Below are 15,505 nucleotides of genomic sequence, written 5' to 3' on the forward strand. Positions count from 1 at the left end.
TATATATATATATATATATATATATATATATATATATATATATATATATATATATATACATATATACATATATATGATATGTAGTCGTAAAGATTATCGATAACATTTTAAATGCATTTTATATGGGTCAAACTGTTAATGTCCATTATACCAGGACCGAAAGGGTTGAATTACTACTTAAATTACTTTGGAAATGAGTTTTAGCTCCAGAGTAGTGTATCAAATTTAAGAGTTGAACTTCGCGAAAAGAAATGGTATATTTTTATGCCATAGACTGTGTGAGCAGCCTTTCTCTGAAAAAGAAATTAGACTAGAATTTTTTCGAGGAAAATTGCTTTTTCTGAGAAAACACTTCAAATATATTTATGCAGATTGAAAATCTCACGTGAAATAGACTTTTTGGTGTTTTGAATTTCTTTTATCTGTTATAAGTATATTTTATATGAATGAGACTACAAAGACATCAGGAGCGGTATATGTAGTACTTAATTATAGTTGTAACCTTAAGAATAATGTTGTCACTTAAGCAAGATGCGCGCTATCAGAAACAGAGGAATGAGAGTTATTATACGTATATTTATTAATGTTAATTAATAATTTTTATATTATATTCTCTCATAGACCTTTATTTATTTAAATACTCTAAGACTATGTTTAGTTTCACTTGCATTCCTGCCAATATACGATTACTATCATTTGTTTCCTTTAATCCATTCTATTATTACGTCTACTTACGACAATCATGGACGATTACTAATTTTATTACTTTTTAATATTGGTACTTCCAATTCTCATATCTAAGACAAGTATGTATTCTTTGTCAAATGCTAGTGTGGATTCTTCTAATTCTTTTATACATGTTAAGAATACCTCTAATTGAGAAAATGACGAGGTGCAAGGATTGGTGCTGTAAGAAAAAAATTTAAAAAGTGTTTTCTTTTATATAATATTTTAATAAATTACGTTATACTATTTTAAAAAAATGCCCTTCTTATTATTCCTCATGAAGAATCTATTCTAATGCATATGCTTGATTGAGCTGCAAGCTGCCCAACAAAGTATAACACTTTTCTATGTAAAGTATTAAAGTAATTCAATTTTCTCATTTTCAATTTAAATAAATATATTATTAAAAACAAAGGAAAATACTCCTCTTAAAGTCTCATTCAACACAAATAAACTACTTCGTAAGCAACGATTGAAACATTGAATGCGATTTTTTAAACTTGTAGTCGATACGCATCAGTATACAACGAAATAAGAACCCTTGAACCCTCGAAAAGGTACATTTGCGGTTAAAAAGCTTCAAGCACGCGGCGTTAATGGGTTTCTCTCAGTATAGAGGATGCCATTAAGAAGCTTCATTTACAGCATACTTGCTGATAACCAAGAGAGTATACTTACTTTTTCTTCTTTCCTCTTCGGCTTGGAAGTTCGCCTACTCATTATACCGCGATGGCGAATGTAAATCGCCCACTCAGAGTTCTATTTGAATAAATACGCTCAAACACGAAAGACTCGGCGCTTTAATTATTACTATAATGAATTTCTTTCAGCGCGTAATTGCCATGAAATACAATAATAACAACAATTTTTAAATAAGCCGATACGTCCCAGTGATAAGCGGACAATTAAAGCGTCCACTCGTAGCATGCACGGTTAAACCAGCAAACGATTTTAATTAAGCTAACCCCTGCGCGCAGACGAATCAGAAAAAGCATCGCGATGCGGTCTGATTTGAAATCCTCTCATGGCAATCCAATCATCGCGAATATAATAGCCCACACGCGTCTTCCGCGAAAAGGTAAAAAAAGGGCAGACGCAGAAGCAAAAAAGTGCTCGCCGAAGGAGTCGTCGCCACCCGATAGGATCTGCTCCCGGCATACACGGCTCTGTTGCAAAGAGTGATTTACAATAGATGCACTACTCGCCCGAGCGCGATAAAAAAGGCAAACTCGCGCGCACGCACTTATGTTCACCGTTGCGGAGGCAAAAAAGCTGAGCTCGAGCGCGAGCGTGTATGTGCCGGTTTCAGGTGCGTGTGCGCGCTGCGTATTTGCAGAGCAAAGGAGCTTTTCGTGCCAGCGCTCCGTTAATTAGATTCTTCCTTTTGACGTGCCGACGGATAAGGCGACGTAACAGAGGTGAATCCTTCGCTTTTGAGTGGAGTATTGTGGGGTCGGCTATAAAGATGAGCTTTTTGCAAATGCATGTATGCGTATTTGCAATGTTTGAAGGAGGGATAGTATAATAGCGTTACAAATTAGCGTTGTTAAAAAGCTTTGCATTTCAATGTGGAGGCATTATGTAGGCTTTTGTACGAGCTCGTTAATGAAATCCGTGTTCTGTAATGTTAGCGAATTAGCGCAACGTTTTCAGTAACTGTTCAGTTATGTATTATGTAACTAAGCTAAATGAGAATAGCCGGTTGGATATCATTTAAATGTAGTTGTTCTTTTCAATTGCATAATTGAGCTGCTAGTTCCACTTGCATCGTACAAGCGTAGCGAAATCGTGGAATCGATATTAACAAATGCCTTTAAATTACAGATTTAGAAAATTCAACAATTAATTCGTAGCAGAGAATGAGGTCGAGTGAAACATACAATTTTCAAATTGCTCGTTGGTAAGTAATCAATACGATATCGAATATTTTAATTTATTACTTGTATACAAAATCCAGAAGTGATGGTTTATTTATTATTATTTTTTTTTTATAAAATTAATCTTTTTAATTATACATAATAATACAGTAATACTACGCATTAAATAAATAATAACTGTCAAAAATAAAATTAATAAATTATTAAATTATGTTGATTGTACATTTACATCGAAATTATCAGTCTGTTTCATTGCATTATAGACGCAACGAAACACTTATACCCTATCTCCGAAAACTTGTAGATCCTAACTTCGTCCAGTTTATTATAATACGAGCTATATCTGTATAATGGCATACTTTATTATTGTTAGACAATAACTCAAACTGTTAATAAAAATTATCATCTAGAAGGATTAATTCTTTAGCTTCACCACGTTTATAATCGAGAGTTGAATATTGGAGATAATGTAATAGCGTTCATTATCTATAGTTCATACGCGGTAAAAACTTCAACGAGATGTTTATTTTTAATCAAGGCAGTTAAATACGAGCCTTCGAAAAACTAAAACATCCTCTTTAATAAAGCTCATTTCACTCTGAGTAATTGAAAAATAAAACGAATAAAAAAGCTCGCTGAGTAAAATTCATCTAAAGAGTAATCTTACCTAGAAAATAAAAACTTTCGCCACGTAAATATATTAAAAAAAAAAAAAAAAAAAAAAAAAACAACGAATTAAGGTAGCCCTAACAACGAGGTCAACTATTAGATCATTTTTGTTATGTATATCTATTGTACCTGATAAGCATGTTTGATATCGATCAAAAATGAGAAAGGTAACTTCACTGAGTAATAATGCGCAATGAATCGACAATGTATGAAATCGAATCCGTCAATTCATTATCTGACTCTTGATAAATGTATCGCCTACACCTGTTTTACTGACTACGCACAGGTTGCAATGTTTTGAAGTCTGTAAGTACCCCTATTGAAAATTTCTCGTACACGCGACCGAGCCACTGCTGGGTGAGGTCGCAGATAAATATTTTTTTGACTAGCATGACGTTAGGACTACCTTAAGAGAACAAAACTATATACCGTCGGACAGCCCGAAACAACAACAATACACGTATACATAAACACAGATTCACCGGCAGACCGTTGGGCGCCATTATCTCACAGATAATATCCCAAAAATTTTCACCGCCATCGCGTTAAACGATAATTTAGTGCTTTTTTCGAAAAAATAAATCGAGCTCCATATCCGGCACACGAATGAAAATATGAGGCGCTGATGGTCACACAACTCCAGATAAATATAACATCCATCCATGTCAATCGCAAGCACACACAATTACGAGTAGAAACAAGCGGACTTCGGAGCAGCAGGTTTACCGATCGCGTGAACCGGAAAACCCCTGACGTGAACCGCACTCTCGTCGATCCGCTTCCTGAAGGGCCTGAGCCTGATGAACAGATACGCGGACAGTCCACAGGAGCCGATCAATATGCCGAGGAGCAGCAGCAAGGTCAGCGTGAAGCCGGACGTCGTCATGCAGATGAGGTTGGCGTTGGCGCTGTGAGCCTCGCGCACCGGGAACACCATCGTCGAGGTATCCTCGCTCGTCGACGAGTTCGCCGCCTCGTCCAGAGAGAAGGTCAGGTCGCCGGTGGAGACCACCCGTATCACGCGGTTCACGCCCACGTTCTTCTCGGACTTGGATTTGCCGGGACTGGCCGGGATCGCACGGGTCTTGCGCCGACGTTCGTCCCGAGGTCGACCTACGGACTGTATAACAGATCGAGCGGTGCCAATTTTTTTCGTTAGTTCTGCAGTTTGCTCGATATGATCGGTAGGTATTGCGATATTACGCTGCTACTCACCTGAAGGTAGGCGTCGATCGGCAGGTGTACCGGTGGCGGTGGTATGTTGTAAGCGGAAACGTCAGCGTGTCCGATGGAAGCCCTGTGATTCTCGATGAGCAGACCGTCGCCGTGCAGAAGGGGCGGCGAGTCCGAGCACTGATCCGGACACTGATAACGGCAGATCTGTATCGTGCACTGGAAGTGCACCTCCATCGAGTCCGGGAACTTGAAGGCCTGGAAGTGGGCGTAGGAGAGCACCGAGGCGCTCGCTCCGAAGTTCTTGATCTTCGTGAAGCGTGACATGAGCTTCGGCCGGGTTATGCAGCCCCGCTGATCGACTGATCGGTAAGAGATCGTTATAGCGAAATCGTGATTTTTGATCTAATTAATCGATTCGAGACACGAATTCTTACCCAGCTGTATGGGCGCCCTCTTGCCGTCGTGAGCCATGCAGTTGCGGACGAGCATGTCGAACTTGGAGTCGTCGTCCTTGATGGCGAGCACCATCGTCATGGTCTGGCCGATCTTGACGAGGCCGGACACCTCGGAGGCCCAGGGTCCCTTGCCCACTTGGATTTGCATCCAGCAACCGACGTTGTCGCCGGCGAAGTCGGCTCTAACGACGTCGAGCATGTCCACGGGGAAGGGCCGGAAGGTCACCGATTTCTCGTACAGGTCGTGCCAGGTGCAGCGAAGCTTCCTCGCCTGGTCCCACACCTCTTGTACCTGTGTGAACGAATGTCGCCGGAGGATGGCATACTTTAGAGAGAGAGAGAGAGAGAGAGTTGGCTGCGCTGTTTGCTTTTCGAATTCGGGTGAATCGTATGCGCGAAGTAGTTTTGTATTTTCCCGGAGTTCGTCTCGCGGACGCAGGACGTGACTCTCGTTCGTTATTGCGCGACACATCACGGTCACACATGACTCGACTTGAATCCGAAACTCTTCGAGATCTCGTGTGTTGGGGAACTCACCTGCGGGTCGTACTGGATAACGACGATGTTCTCGAAGTATGTCCCAGATCCCGACTCTCCGTAGCCGTAGAGTCCGTTGTCGGTGTTACCGTTGGTACCACAGGCGTGAATACCGATCTCGAAATTCACGGAGGTTCTCCCCAGTCCGGCCGGCAGGTGAACGCAGTTGACGTTGCTGTAGTGACCCTTGCTGAAGACGATACCGTAGAAGGGCTTGTCGAAGCCGAGGTAGACCTTCATGGAGTTCTTCTCGCACTTGACGTCGAGCGAGACGATCTTGGGCATGTCGTTGCCGGGCGCCGGCCAGTTCTCGTTGTCCAAGTTGGTGCTCGCGGCTATCGCCGTGTCGAAGACCTTGTCGATGCTGTCCTGCACGCGCTGCAGCTGCTGCTTCGACGAGCCGGGAGACTGTGGATCGAGACGATGATTCAGAAAAAGTACTTTACGAAATAAAAAGTCAATCGTATTCACAAGAACCTTACCGAGGCAGAGGAAGGCGGCGGTGGCGGTGGTCCGTGATAGGCGACGTTGTGATGCGTCCTGGGCGGTGGCATCCCCACGGAACCTCTGCCTGGATGGACCCGCAGATTCGACGAGCCGTACTGGCCTCCATTGCCGTTACTGCCTCCGCTGGACTCACTGTCGCCGACCAAGGCGTCGAGAGCCGCCGCCAATACGTCCGCGGTAGACTGCTGTTGCTGCTGCTGCTGTTGTTGTTGCTGCTGCTGATCGGCATCTTGGCCGTTCTCCTGATTGCGATCGTCGCCGGGGATCGCCTCTACCACGTCGACTTCGTCGGCGCGTGCCACCTGTTCGACATACGACGAGGGACGCTTTGAATTACGGACGGAAATCTGTTCCTCGCGAGTCATGCACTTTCCATCTCGACGTGGAAAACCATCGAATGTCCGGTTTTCAGGACGATCCATCAAGCCGGCGATTTTCTTCAAAGGCGCAACCGAGCGTATTATTCCTTAATTACGACCGGCCGAAAAGAAAACAAAGCGCGAGAGCTCGGATTTCCCAGAGACTTGGCGCTGCAGCAAACGAGAAAACATCAATCCAGCACAGCAGTGTATATACACTCTCGACAAAGGCAAAGCTTCGGCGAACAATAGCATCGCAAAAAACACGCTTCCCGACTGCAGCACTCCCTGAAAAGATCCGAAAGAAACAAGAGCTACGAGCACAAGAAGAAGAAGAAGAAGAAGAAGAAGAAGAAGGAACAGAGTCGGCACACAACAAAGGGCTAAACCAGAGCGCGAACCACTTGGACGCCCTTGCTCGGCCCGCGCATTAATATCTCCCGCGAAGAAGACCGAGACGAGAGTATATACGGCTCGGATAATTATCCGCGGCGCGGCGAGCATTTTAACCCAGATATATCGCGCGCAATGCCGTTACCACCGCCGCTCTGACCCAGAGCTAAGGGCGACGACGAGTCTTCGAAATGCCGATGAACGAGCAAGTGAGTAGGAGAGAAAGAAAAAGGAGGCGACGAAGAAGAGGAGAGAAAGGCCAGAAGAGCGAACTGGTATACGTCTGGAGAGAAGGACACGACGGGACGTGTGTGTTTAACGAGGAAAAGAAGCCGGGAGAGAGACGGACGAACGGAGGCTGATGTGTGTGCAGTTCGCCGGATGTCGTTACGAGGCGCGGTTACAGCTGTGCTAAGTGTTTCATGGCCAGTTGGTATATACGTTGAATAACTTCGAATTCACCCTCGTGTAAGCATACGCTACGCACACTTTCTTCCTCCCACTATGAACATACCCGCGCGCGCTGCACCGACAAGTGCCTCCCTCAAGCCCACCCGATATACCTATAGCCTCACCCGCGAGAGAAAGCGCAAGAAGCGTCCCCGACTTGTAAGATCCCTGGCCGATTGACCCTGGTGCAGTCGCGGGCCCGTTATCCGGCGCGCGGGTCAGAACCACCGCCGCCGCTGCAGTGACGCAATCGAGAAAGAGAGACTGTTGCAGACAGACCGTATGTTTCGCCGTACGATCGCGTCCGTCCGCTCCTATTCGCTGCAGCTCGCTCTCGTTTTTTCCGCGGCCTCTCTCTCTCTCTCTCTCTCTCTCTCTCTCTCTCTCTCTCTCTCTCTCTCTCGGAAAGCCGCGGCGACGCGCCTTTTCCGCGAAAGCCGCGCATCGAGAGAAAAAAAGCTGATCCCGCGCGACGACGCAGCGGCTTCCGGCGTTTGCCCCGAGCTGCCTCTATTTTTTTCTTCTCTCTTGGATCGAGGTTTCCGTTGTGGGGTCTTTTTCGGCGGATTCGCGAGGGTGATGGAAATGAGTCGATAGTGCAGCGATTACTGCAATTGAAGATGATTGTATACACTTATGGGGGGTAAGCGTGGAATTATCGCGTAATCTTCGTCTAATGCCAGACGCGCGCGAGTGTTACGATTAAGCGAGAGAGAGAGAGAGAGAGAGAGAGAGAGCACTTTCATCGCGCTGTATGATCATGGCACTTGGAAAGTATTACGAGAGCGCTGATTAGACGTTCGTAAACGTAAAACGACGAGACCGCGCGTTCGACAGGCTGTAACGTGAAAAATAAACTGAATTCCACACACGGTGGATACAATTTCGAGGAAAATGCGACGCTGCCCCCGCTTTACTTTCGAGTAAAATTTCATTTTGCTGCGGAATATATAGCCGCCGTAAAAGATGAGGCGCAAGAATTGCTCTTACGAAATTCTGTGCTCGACAACGTTTCGCAGAGAGGGATAGAAGGTGAAGCAAAGTATATATGCATAGTTTAATGAAAATTCGCTCGATTCAGTATTTACAAAACGTTTCTACTCACCCCTTGGAAGAGGAGACACGTCAACACAAGAGCGCCTAACCGCATTCCGCGTCGTCGTCCACGGTGGATCGATTCAAAGGGCCGATATCTGAAACCGATAAATAACAATTAACTTTCATCCTTTCGCACATACACACACACGCAGCTTGTATATCCATGCGACACACATTCCATCCGCACGACACAGCTGATATTCGATCTCAAAATAGATTATCGCTAGCGCAATTAAGAAGAATCGTCAACTCACGATTACATACCATCAAGGATTTATTAATTCAACCCCCCTTCGAGCGCATTGTTCTCAACACACAAAGTACAAGTGGAACGTCGCTCGTATACTTTCCAGCTTTCCGCGAAACCCATCGCTACGCTGCCAATCATCGATCGTCGATCTTTTCAACATGTACACATACACGTTCCGAATTCCACCGCCTTGTCCGCATTTTCGCGCGCGTCTTCATCTCGCGCCTCGGGCTTTACACAACGTCGTCGCCGTTGACAATACGATGATTTCGCCGTGAGCAAGTGAGCGAGGTGAAAGGTTTCGCTGGTATATCGGTATGTGTACATATGCGAGAGATTTGTTGTTATATACGTCCCAAAGGATAACGATCTCCTCAGTTCTTTATTCTCGCCGATAATTGGGTTGATGCTCCCTTTTTTCCGCTGACCCACTGAGCAGCTCCGACGCGGCGGCCGGCGAACAATGCTATTTATGGGAAGTGGTGTGTGCCTGCGATGCCGCGCGTGAATTTGCTTTATCTCGATCGGTGAACCCGCTGCACATGTGAAGCGATAGTTTCGGGGTCAATTACTGTGTATAAGTCGCGATGACGATCGTCGAGTTTATTCATATTTAACATATTGCCGGTATCTAAGGAGATAACAAGCGCTCGTCATCCTGATTTATGGTGGAAGACATTGTCGTACGCGAGAGATGATGATGATTGCAACGACGCGCATAAATTAAAATTAACGCAGCCCCGGCGCAAAAAGCTCGAATTATCATATAAACTGCGCGCATGAATCGATATGCCATATATCCACGGCCTACTTATCGTGCGAAAAGCATCGAGTCACCGCGATACAAAAAAAGTCAATATAACAGTCCGCCGATTGTGTTTACACACTGCTTGGGCACATAAGCCTCTGCGAGGAATCGAGAACGAAAGAAGGAGGATCGTGTGGGATTCCTGTTTATACGCGATGGCCAGCAGCCAAATAACTCGTATATAACGGTCCATCGATGCGGTGATTGCCGAACCAGAGAACCGAGGCCCTGGTCACACACACACACATGCCTTAACGCGCGATATATACGACTCACTTAACCCGTTTCTCACGTATACTTACGATCTCGGGCTGAAACGTGGCCGTTCCTCCTTTTTCTATCGGCCGCGACTCTATACTCCCGCGCGATTTTTCTCTTTTTTTTTTCTCTCTCTTTCTCTCTCTGCGTTTCTTTTCGGCCCTCGCAACACACGGCACACAAGCGAGAGAAAAAGCTGCTGTTTCGATCTTTGCGACGTGCGCGGAATCCTTGCAGCTCCGGCGTATTTGTCGGCGAGAGCCGTGAGAGCTGTGGAAATCTATTTGCGATCGTTTCGCCGAGGGTTTAACATTTACCTCGCACTTTTGCCGGCGAGTCGAGCTATGGAACGGTTTATCGGACCCCTAGAGGGTGAAAATATCGATTAGCGAATGGTCACGGTTGAGCTTTCTTTTTTAGGGGAGCTTTCGATCATTAGAGCATAGCGCGTTGCTCTTCTTTTTGCAGTCCGCGGTGCAACGTTGATTTAGTTGCTTCCGCAAATGTGCGCGAAAGGACGATTAATTGAATAGTCGTGTGTCTCTATGGCTTGCAAATTGATTTATCGAGTAAACTAAATTCATTTAGAGTTGTCGACACGGAGCGGCGTTAAAAATCAAAATGTACCGAATTTGACAATCACACTCGTTAAGTCTACGAGCGAATGTCGGCTTTTCGTTTGAAAACGTGTCAGCAATCGCGTGAATAAACACCCCATTAGGCCTCTATTTGTTCGTACCGCGATTTATATAATTGAATTTCGGGATCATCGGAGCTTTCAACGCGTTCTCGCACACACACACACTCATAACACTGTGTACTCTGTAACAGTCGTTGCAAACAGTAAACAAAAAGCAGCTATTTTCATCAAAAGCTAACCGAACACTTTTTCCGCTCAGAATTCCTTACACCAGTACATACGGTGGTCCGACGAGACCAGCTCGCCACGTGGATCGAGATCACACACACAGATGCAAGAAACATCAGCCGGCGGCGATTGATTCCTCGACTCGTCTGTGCAGGGCTTCGCGCGAACCGATGCCGGGAGAAAAAAAACAGGCTGAACTTTGCAAGCTCGCGAGATGCCGCTACGCTCGATGTATTAGGCGAATGTTTACCGATGCTTTAGCGGCGGCTTTTTTGCCGCTAGCTGCGATCAGCTGGAACGAGTATATCGAAGCAGCGGATTTTCGTGTTTTATATAGCCGCACATACGGGCGATATTTCGAGGTGATAATTAAAAGAGATACGGAACCTGTCGAATTAGGATCAGCTGATCTAGCGAATCGAACGAGTATTCTTAACGGTATACCGGTATCACGTATATAGGTTTTCGGCGCTGAGATTAATCGTCGAGATTAGTGTACCGAAAGGACACTCGACACACTTATTATACCGAGGCGCGATAAACATTTGGGGTGATTTTTTTCTCTCAAGCGGGAAGGAATCGTTTCCGACGCATCAGCGGTGATGGCTTAACCTCAATGAGCTGCTCAGAATTCAAACTCTACCAAAAATCACCTCAACCATGAATTTTAAAGAAAAAAAGCTCCTCGTTACCTGTTCGCCGCTCGCAGCAAGTCGTGCGGTCCAGTCGTGGAGCCTCGAGGTATCTATACAACGAACACGTGTGTGTGTGTGTGCAGCTCGCAGAGGAAGCTCTCTCGATCCTTGGGGCTGCGGTCTCCTATCTCCGTGTATACGCCACACGCGAGGGCTTATCTCCCGCTGGACGAACACGCTACTCTCGCTCTTATCGCTCGCGATTTCTCACAGGGCACTTTGCACTCTCTCTCTCTCTCTCTCTGCACCGCTTGTTTATTTCTCTCTCTCTCTCTCTCTCGCTCTGTCTAGCAGCCCTCGAGCTCGAGGCTACTGCTCCATACGTCCATTGCACAGATCGGCCCTGGCTCTGCGAAATTCTACCGCGGAGTCTCTCTCGCTCGCGATGAATGAACTGCAGCGCGTAGCAGAGCTGATAGAGACGGAGAAGGAAATATTAGTAGCGATGCCTCGATCGTGCAGCCGGTCGCGATTGAATGAGCCCGGGCTCCGGAGCAGCCGCAGCCACTCGTTTATCCTCTCCCTTTTCCTCTCTCTCTCTCTCTCTCTCTCTCTCTCTCTCTCTCTCGAGCGACCGAGCGAACGGGCTCTCGTCAAGGAATGGGATACACCTGTCTCTCCCGCGCGCGCGTGTGTACGTGTATATAGTATGGCCCGCCGGTGTGGACCGCCCCCTGACCCAGACACGCGCCAAGAGAGCTACTGCTGCCGCTGTATGGCTATACAGTTATATAGGTCCCTTCTACCTTGAACCTGATGCGTGTACCCCCCACCTGTATGCTCGAGAGCTTCTTCCTTCCTCTCTCGCGCGCGCGCGCGCGCGAGCTACTGCTGGCCCGCTTATTGTACGCACACGGTATTTACACACGTGTCTGCGCGGATGCGAGTAGCCGGAGGGAAAAGACGCCGGCTAGATACAGCTTGGTGGTGGAAAATGAATGGAGCTGACCCCCACCTGTGCGTCTGTGTTTGTTTTGAAATCTGGGGTAGCTAGGAAACGAGAGAAAAAAACGTACCGATTTCGTGAAAACACAACGGTACATATTCCGAAAGCGCTAATCCGCTGTGTATTATTACCAAAGCCCGCGAGAGATATACGCGGATATTTATATATAGTTATATATGCATCGCGCGGGCCACAATATAACGGTCGCATCCGAGCCGGAAGCCCACGAATATAATGAAAAAGATCGTAGCTTACTTCCAATTTTTCAGATTCGATTCTCCCAGCTCCATTTCATGTTTATTGAATAGAGTCGAAATTATACACCCTCTGACGGGTTCTCCGCTCACAGCCTGCATTTACTCTATTATACGAGTAGCATCAGCGCAGCCGCACGATATGATACGCAGCCCCTATTCTAACTCTCGCGCATGATAATCAAGCCTTATTCAGTGCCTCCAGGGCATTAGCCCAATTAGCAGCGATCGCTTTGAAGCAACTCGCGTGTATACAACGAAATTATCGCGGTATAAGACGCAGCTCGTCGTACCGAATTCGATTTATTGCATCGTTAAAGCCGATTTATTCCGAAGCTCGTGTTGTATATCAACATCGCACACACCGAGTCTTTCTGCAGTTGATGTTACAATTTCCTTCGACTCTCCCACTCAATTTCCGCTGGAGACGAGTTCGAGCGTATCTCCTCGCGCTTGGAGAGTCTTCATCGTTTTGTCGTGACTCGTCGCCTTATACACATTCTACATTCTCGAGCGTTTGTCTACTTCTCTCTCTCTCTCTCTCTCTCCCGACGTGTACATCTGCTTTCTCTCGTTGTACTCTTCTCTGCTATGCAGTCGAGTCTCGAACGATTATCAGAGAAATACTCTTTTTCTCGATAATTAAGCCGCAGCCTCGCCCGGAAGCGCAACAATAATTCACGGCCCTCCATAGGTATGTGCACGTACGGAAGAGAAAGAGAGAAAGCTCGCATCCCGATACAACAGAATCGTTGTGCACAATACATAGGTCTCCGAACTCTCGACAATCAAACGCAACTAATGGAACCTCTTATTTTATTGCTAGTCTGGGCACGCGAGCCAGCGCCAACATTAATCTCACTCCATCTCCCCAACTCTCTCTCTCTCTCTCTCTCTCCCTCTCTCGCTTTAACTACCCATCCCTAACATATACCCATACACGTTCGCGTGTATAGATACAGGTACACGCGCAGTTTCACGGCAAACTCGAACGGCCCGATGTCACACCTGCGTGCGAGGGTATTTGCATATAGTTTAACTACTTACACCGCGAGCGCCGAGAGAAAAAGAAGAGAGAATAGGAGAGAGGAGAGGTGAACGCACCTAATGTAGACATTGTTCCTACTTCTCGCGCGTTCGCGCCCGAGCAGGCGATAATTTTAGTGCCGTCGATGCAGCGAGAAATTCTTGCATATAGAAAGCTCCCGGATGCTGTGCGACGACGGAAGCAGTTTGCTTTTATGGATATGATGAAATTTTTTACGCGCGATGCAACTTCGTTTCGAAACGAGCATCAGACTGTCGTTCGAAGTTACGTCGGTTAGCGGAGAAGATATATAACTGGTACCAGTGATCCCTTTCTCATACTTTTCGACTCGGCGAGTACTTTCTCGGTCTCGGGGCCAAGGACCGTATATTACACTCAGTGAGAGTCTCTCTCTCTCTCTCTCTCTCTCTCTCTCTCTCTCTCTCTCTCTTTCTGCGATGCGGAGACCGGGCCGTGATCCTCTCCCGAAGATTTACCGTTTTTTTACGCGAAAATCGTTCGCCGTCTTCGGCTCTCTCACTTCGACCGGCCGATCGTTTCATCATTGTTTTTACTGTTACACGAGCGCGCGCGCGTTATCGGCTGTTGCAGCGACGGGATGAAAGAGCGTCGCGTATAAGAATAATAAATGCCCGCGACTCTCCGCACGTGCGGGATCGTCTTTCCTTGTTTTGTTCGTTGCGGTCCACTTTATTATGTCTGATGCGAGCATTGCGAGAGTCGCGAAAATGGGACGCGATGATCAATCATAAAGATAAGCAAAATTTGGCATTGACGGCCCACCGGTCCCGGAACTTATCTACTGATCCGGTTCCTCGCACCCTCAACCAGTAACGAACTTGAAAGTACGTTGGTACACACATACCTGCCATACCTCTTTGCACACACGCACACATGGAAGCGCGCGACCTCGAGCGAGCGAGGCACCGCAAAAATCGCGTTCGCACGCCTGTGTGCAGTCTGCGCGCGGCGTAAAATGAGGACCGCCGCCGGCTCGACCGACTGACCGAGCGACCGCGAGATTCCCTCGCGTGACTCGCGATCATCTTGCCGGAGCGAGAGAGAGAGAGAGAGAGAGAGAGAGAGAGAGAGAGAGAGAGAGAGAGAGAGAGAGAGAGAGGGGGGAACTGTACAGTCTCGCCGGCACACAATTGATCTCTGCCCCATTGTGCGCCTCGCCGCGGGCCCATTCACTACCTATATATGTAGTATAGAGACGCGTCACGTGTGTGTGCACTACGTGCTCGCGGGGAAGTGCGCTACTGCGCGACCGCCACCGGAATAACGCGCGCGCGCGCTTTGACGCAGGATGTGCCGCGTCATGCGCGACTGTGCTTATTTTTGCTGTACTGAGAAAAGAGTCTGTAGGACGTTTTTTTTTTATCGGAGGTGCTTGTACATTGTAGGCGATTTCGAAAAATATCTATTCCGTGTCAGTAGATGCCTGTCGAGTATTGTCAGACGCGCGATAACATTTCAGCCGATTATAACGTAATCGCATCTGATGCGATAAAATCATCAGCCAGTAAATCAATCGTCTTTTCGCCAATAGTAATACAGCCGACATCGCGCTCGCGGAAGACGGGAGCGAGATGTCTATCTGTACTCTCGAGCGCGTATACGTGCCCGTGATTTATGAAAATGACACGGATATACGCGCGCGACTTGATGGAGAATCCTCGTCGCGCTAATACGTGTTATTGGATAGTCCCGATGGCACTTAAGCGCCGATAAGAATCGCTAATGCCTTGCGCACGACGAGTCGCGCGGAGAAAGCAGTATATAGCATGTCTGCCTCCGGTGTACCCGAGAGGTGTTTGATCACTATGCACTGGCGGAATTATTGATTCCGATATGTAGCTGCAGTCGTTTTGTAATGCGGTGAAATTGAATCTCTCGCATTTACACGTGTGCTCCGCGTGCAGACGAATTGTGCGGTGGTACTATTTTCGGGACACAGAACTATTCGCTGATTATTACGAGTAAATCAAATTCGTGGTAATTGAAAATTGCGAATTAAGATGCAATTCACTCTGATTTCCAGCAGAATCGATTACGCATGAATTATTCGCAACAAAGTAGACGTGTGATCGAGAAGGTTCCTGAAAGGTTTACAAACGGAATACAGTGA

At 46.9% G+C, this 15,505-nt stretch overlaps 1 protein-coding gene across 2 annotated transcripts; it reads right to left on the reverse strand.

The window, feature by feature from the left end:
- Window positions 1–3,337: 3,337 nt before the first annotated feature.
- LOC100121320 lies at window positions 3,338–14,394 on the reverse strand. 2 transcript variants are annotated; one of them, XM_031931969.1, is made up of 7 exons: window positions 14,240–14,394; window positions 8,255–8,342; window positions 5,923–6,249; window positions 5,441–5,848; window positions 4,883–5,195; window positions 4,488–4,807; window positions 3,338–4,392 (listed from the first exon to the last, which is right to left on the reverse strand). In XM_031931969.1, exons 2-7 carry the CDS (start codon window positions 8,297–8,299, stop codon window positions 3,958–3,960), a joined length of 1,848 nt encoding a protein of 615 aa, XP_031787829.1. In that variant the 5' UTR covers window positions 8,300–8,342; window positions 14,240–14,394; the 3' UTR covers window positions 3,338–3,957. The 2 variants fall into 2 exon arrangements, with proteins under 2 accessions (XP_031787829.1, XP_016843737.2); XM_016988248.2 differs by lacking the exon at window positions 14,240–14,394 and adding an exon at window positions 11,124–13,909.
- Between the last annotated feature and the right edge of the window lie 1,111 nt (window positions 14,395–15,505).

The sequence above is a fragment of the Nasonia vitripennis genome, chromosome 5 (assembly GCF_009193385.2).
Source record: "Nasonia vitripennis strain AsymCx chromosome 5, Nvit_psr_1.1, whole genome shotgun sequence".
NCBI classification, from domain to species: domain Eukaryota; kingdom Metazoa; phylum Arthropoda; class Insecta; order Hymenoptera; family Pteromalidae; genus Nasonia; species Nasonia vitripennis.

What these genes read in the sequence shown, in the direction of transcription:
- LOC100121320 (XM_031931969.1), bottom strand. Translation starts at nt 8,299, where the DNA reads ATGCGGTTAGGCGCTCTTGTGTTGACGTGTCTCCTCTTCCAAGGG. An exon ending in CGTGTCTCCTCTTCCAAGGG is followed by an intron (nt 6,250 to 8,254) that starts GTGAGTAGAAAC and finishes TATGTCGAACAG; the next exon opens with GTGGCACGCGCCGACGAAGT. An exon ending in CGCCGCCTTCCTCTGCCTCG is followed by an intron (nt 5,849 to 5,922) that starts GTAAGGTTCTTG and finishes CTCGATCCACAG; the next exon opens with TCTCCCGGCTCGTCGAAGCA.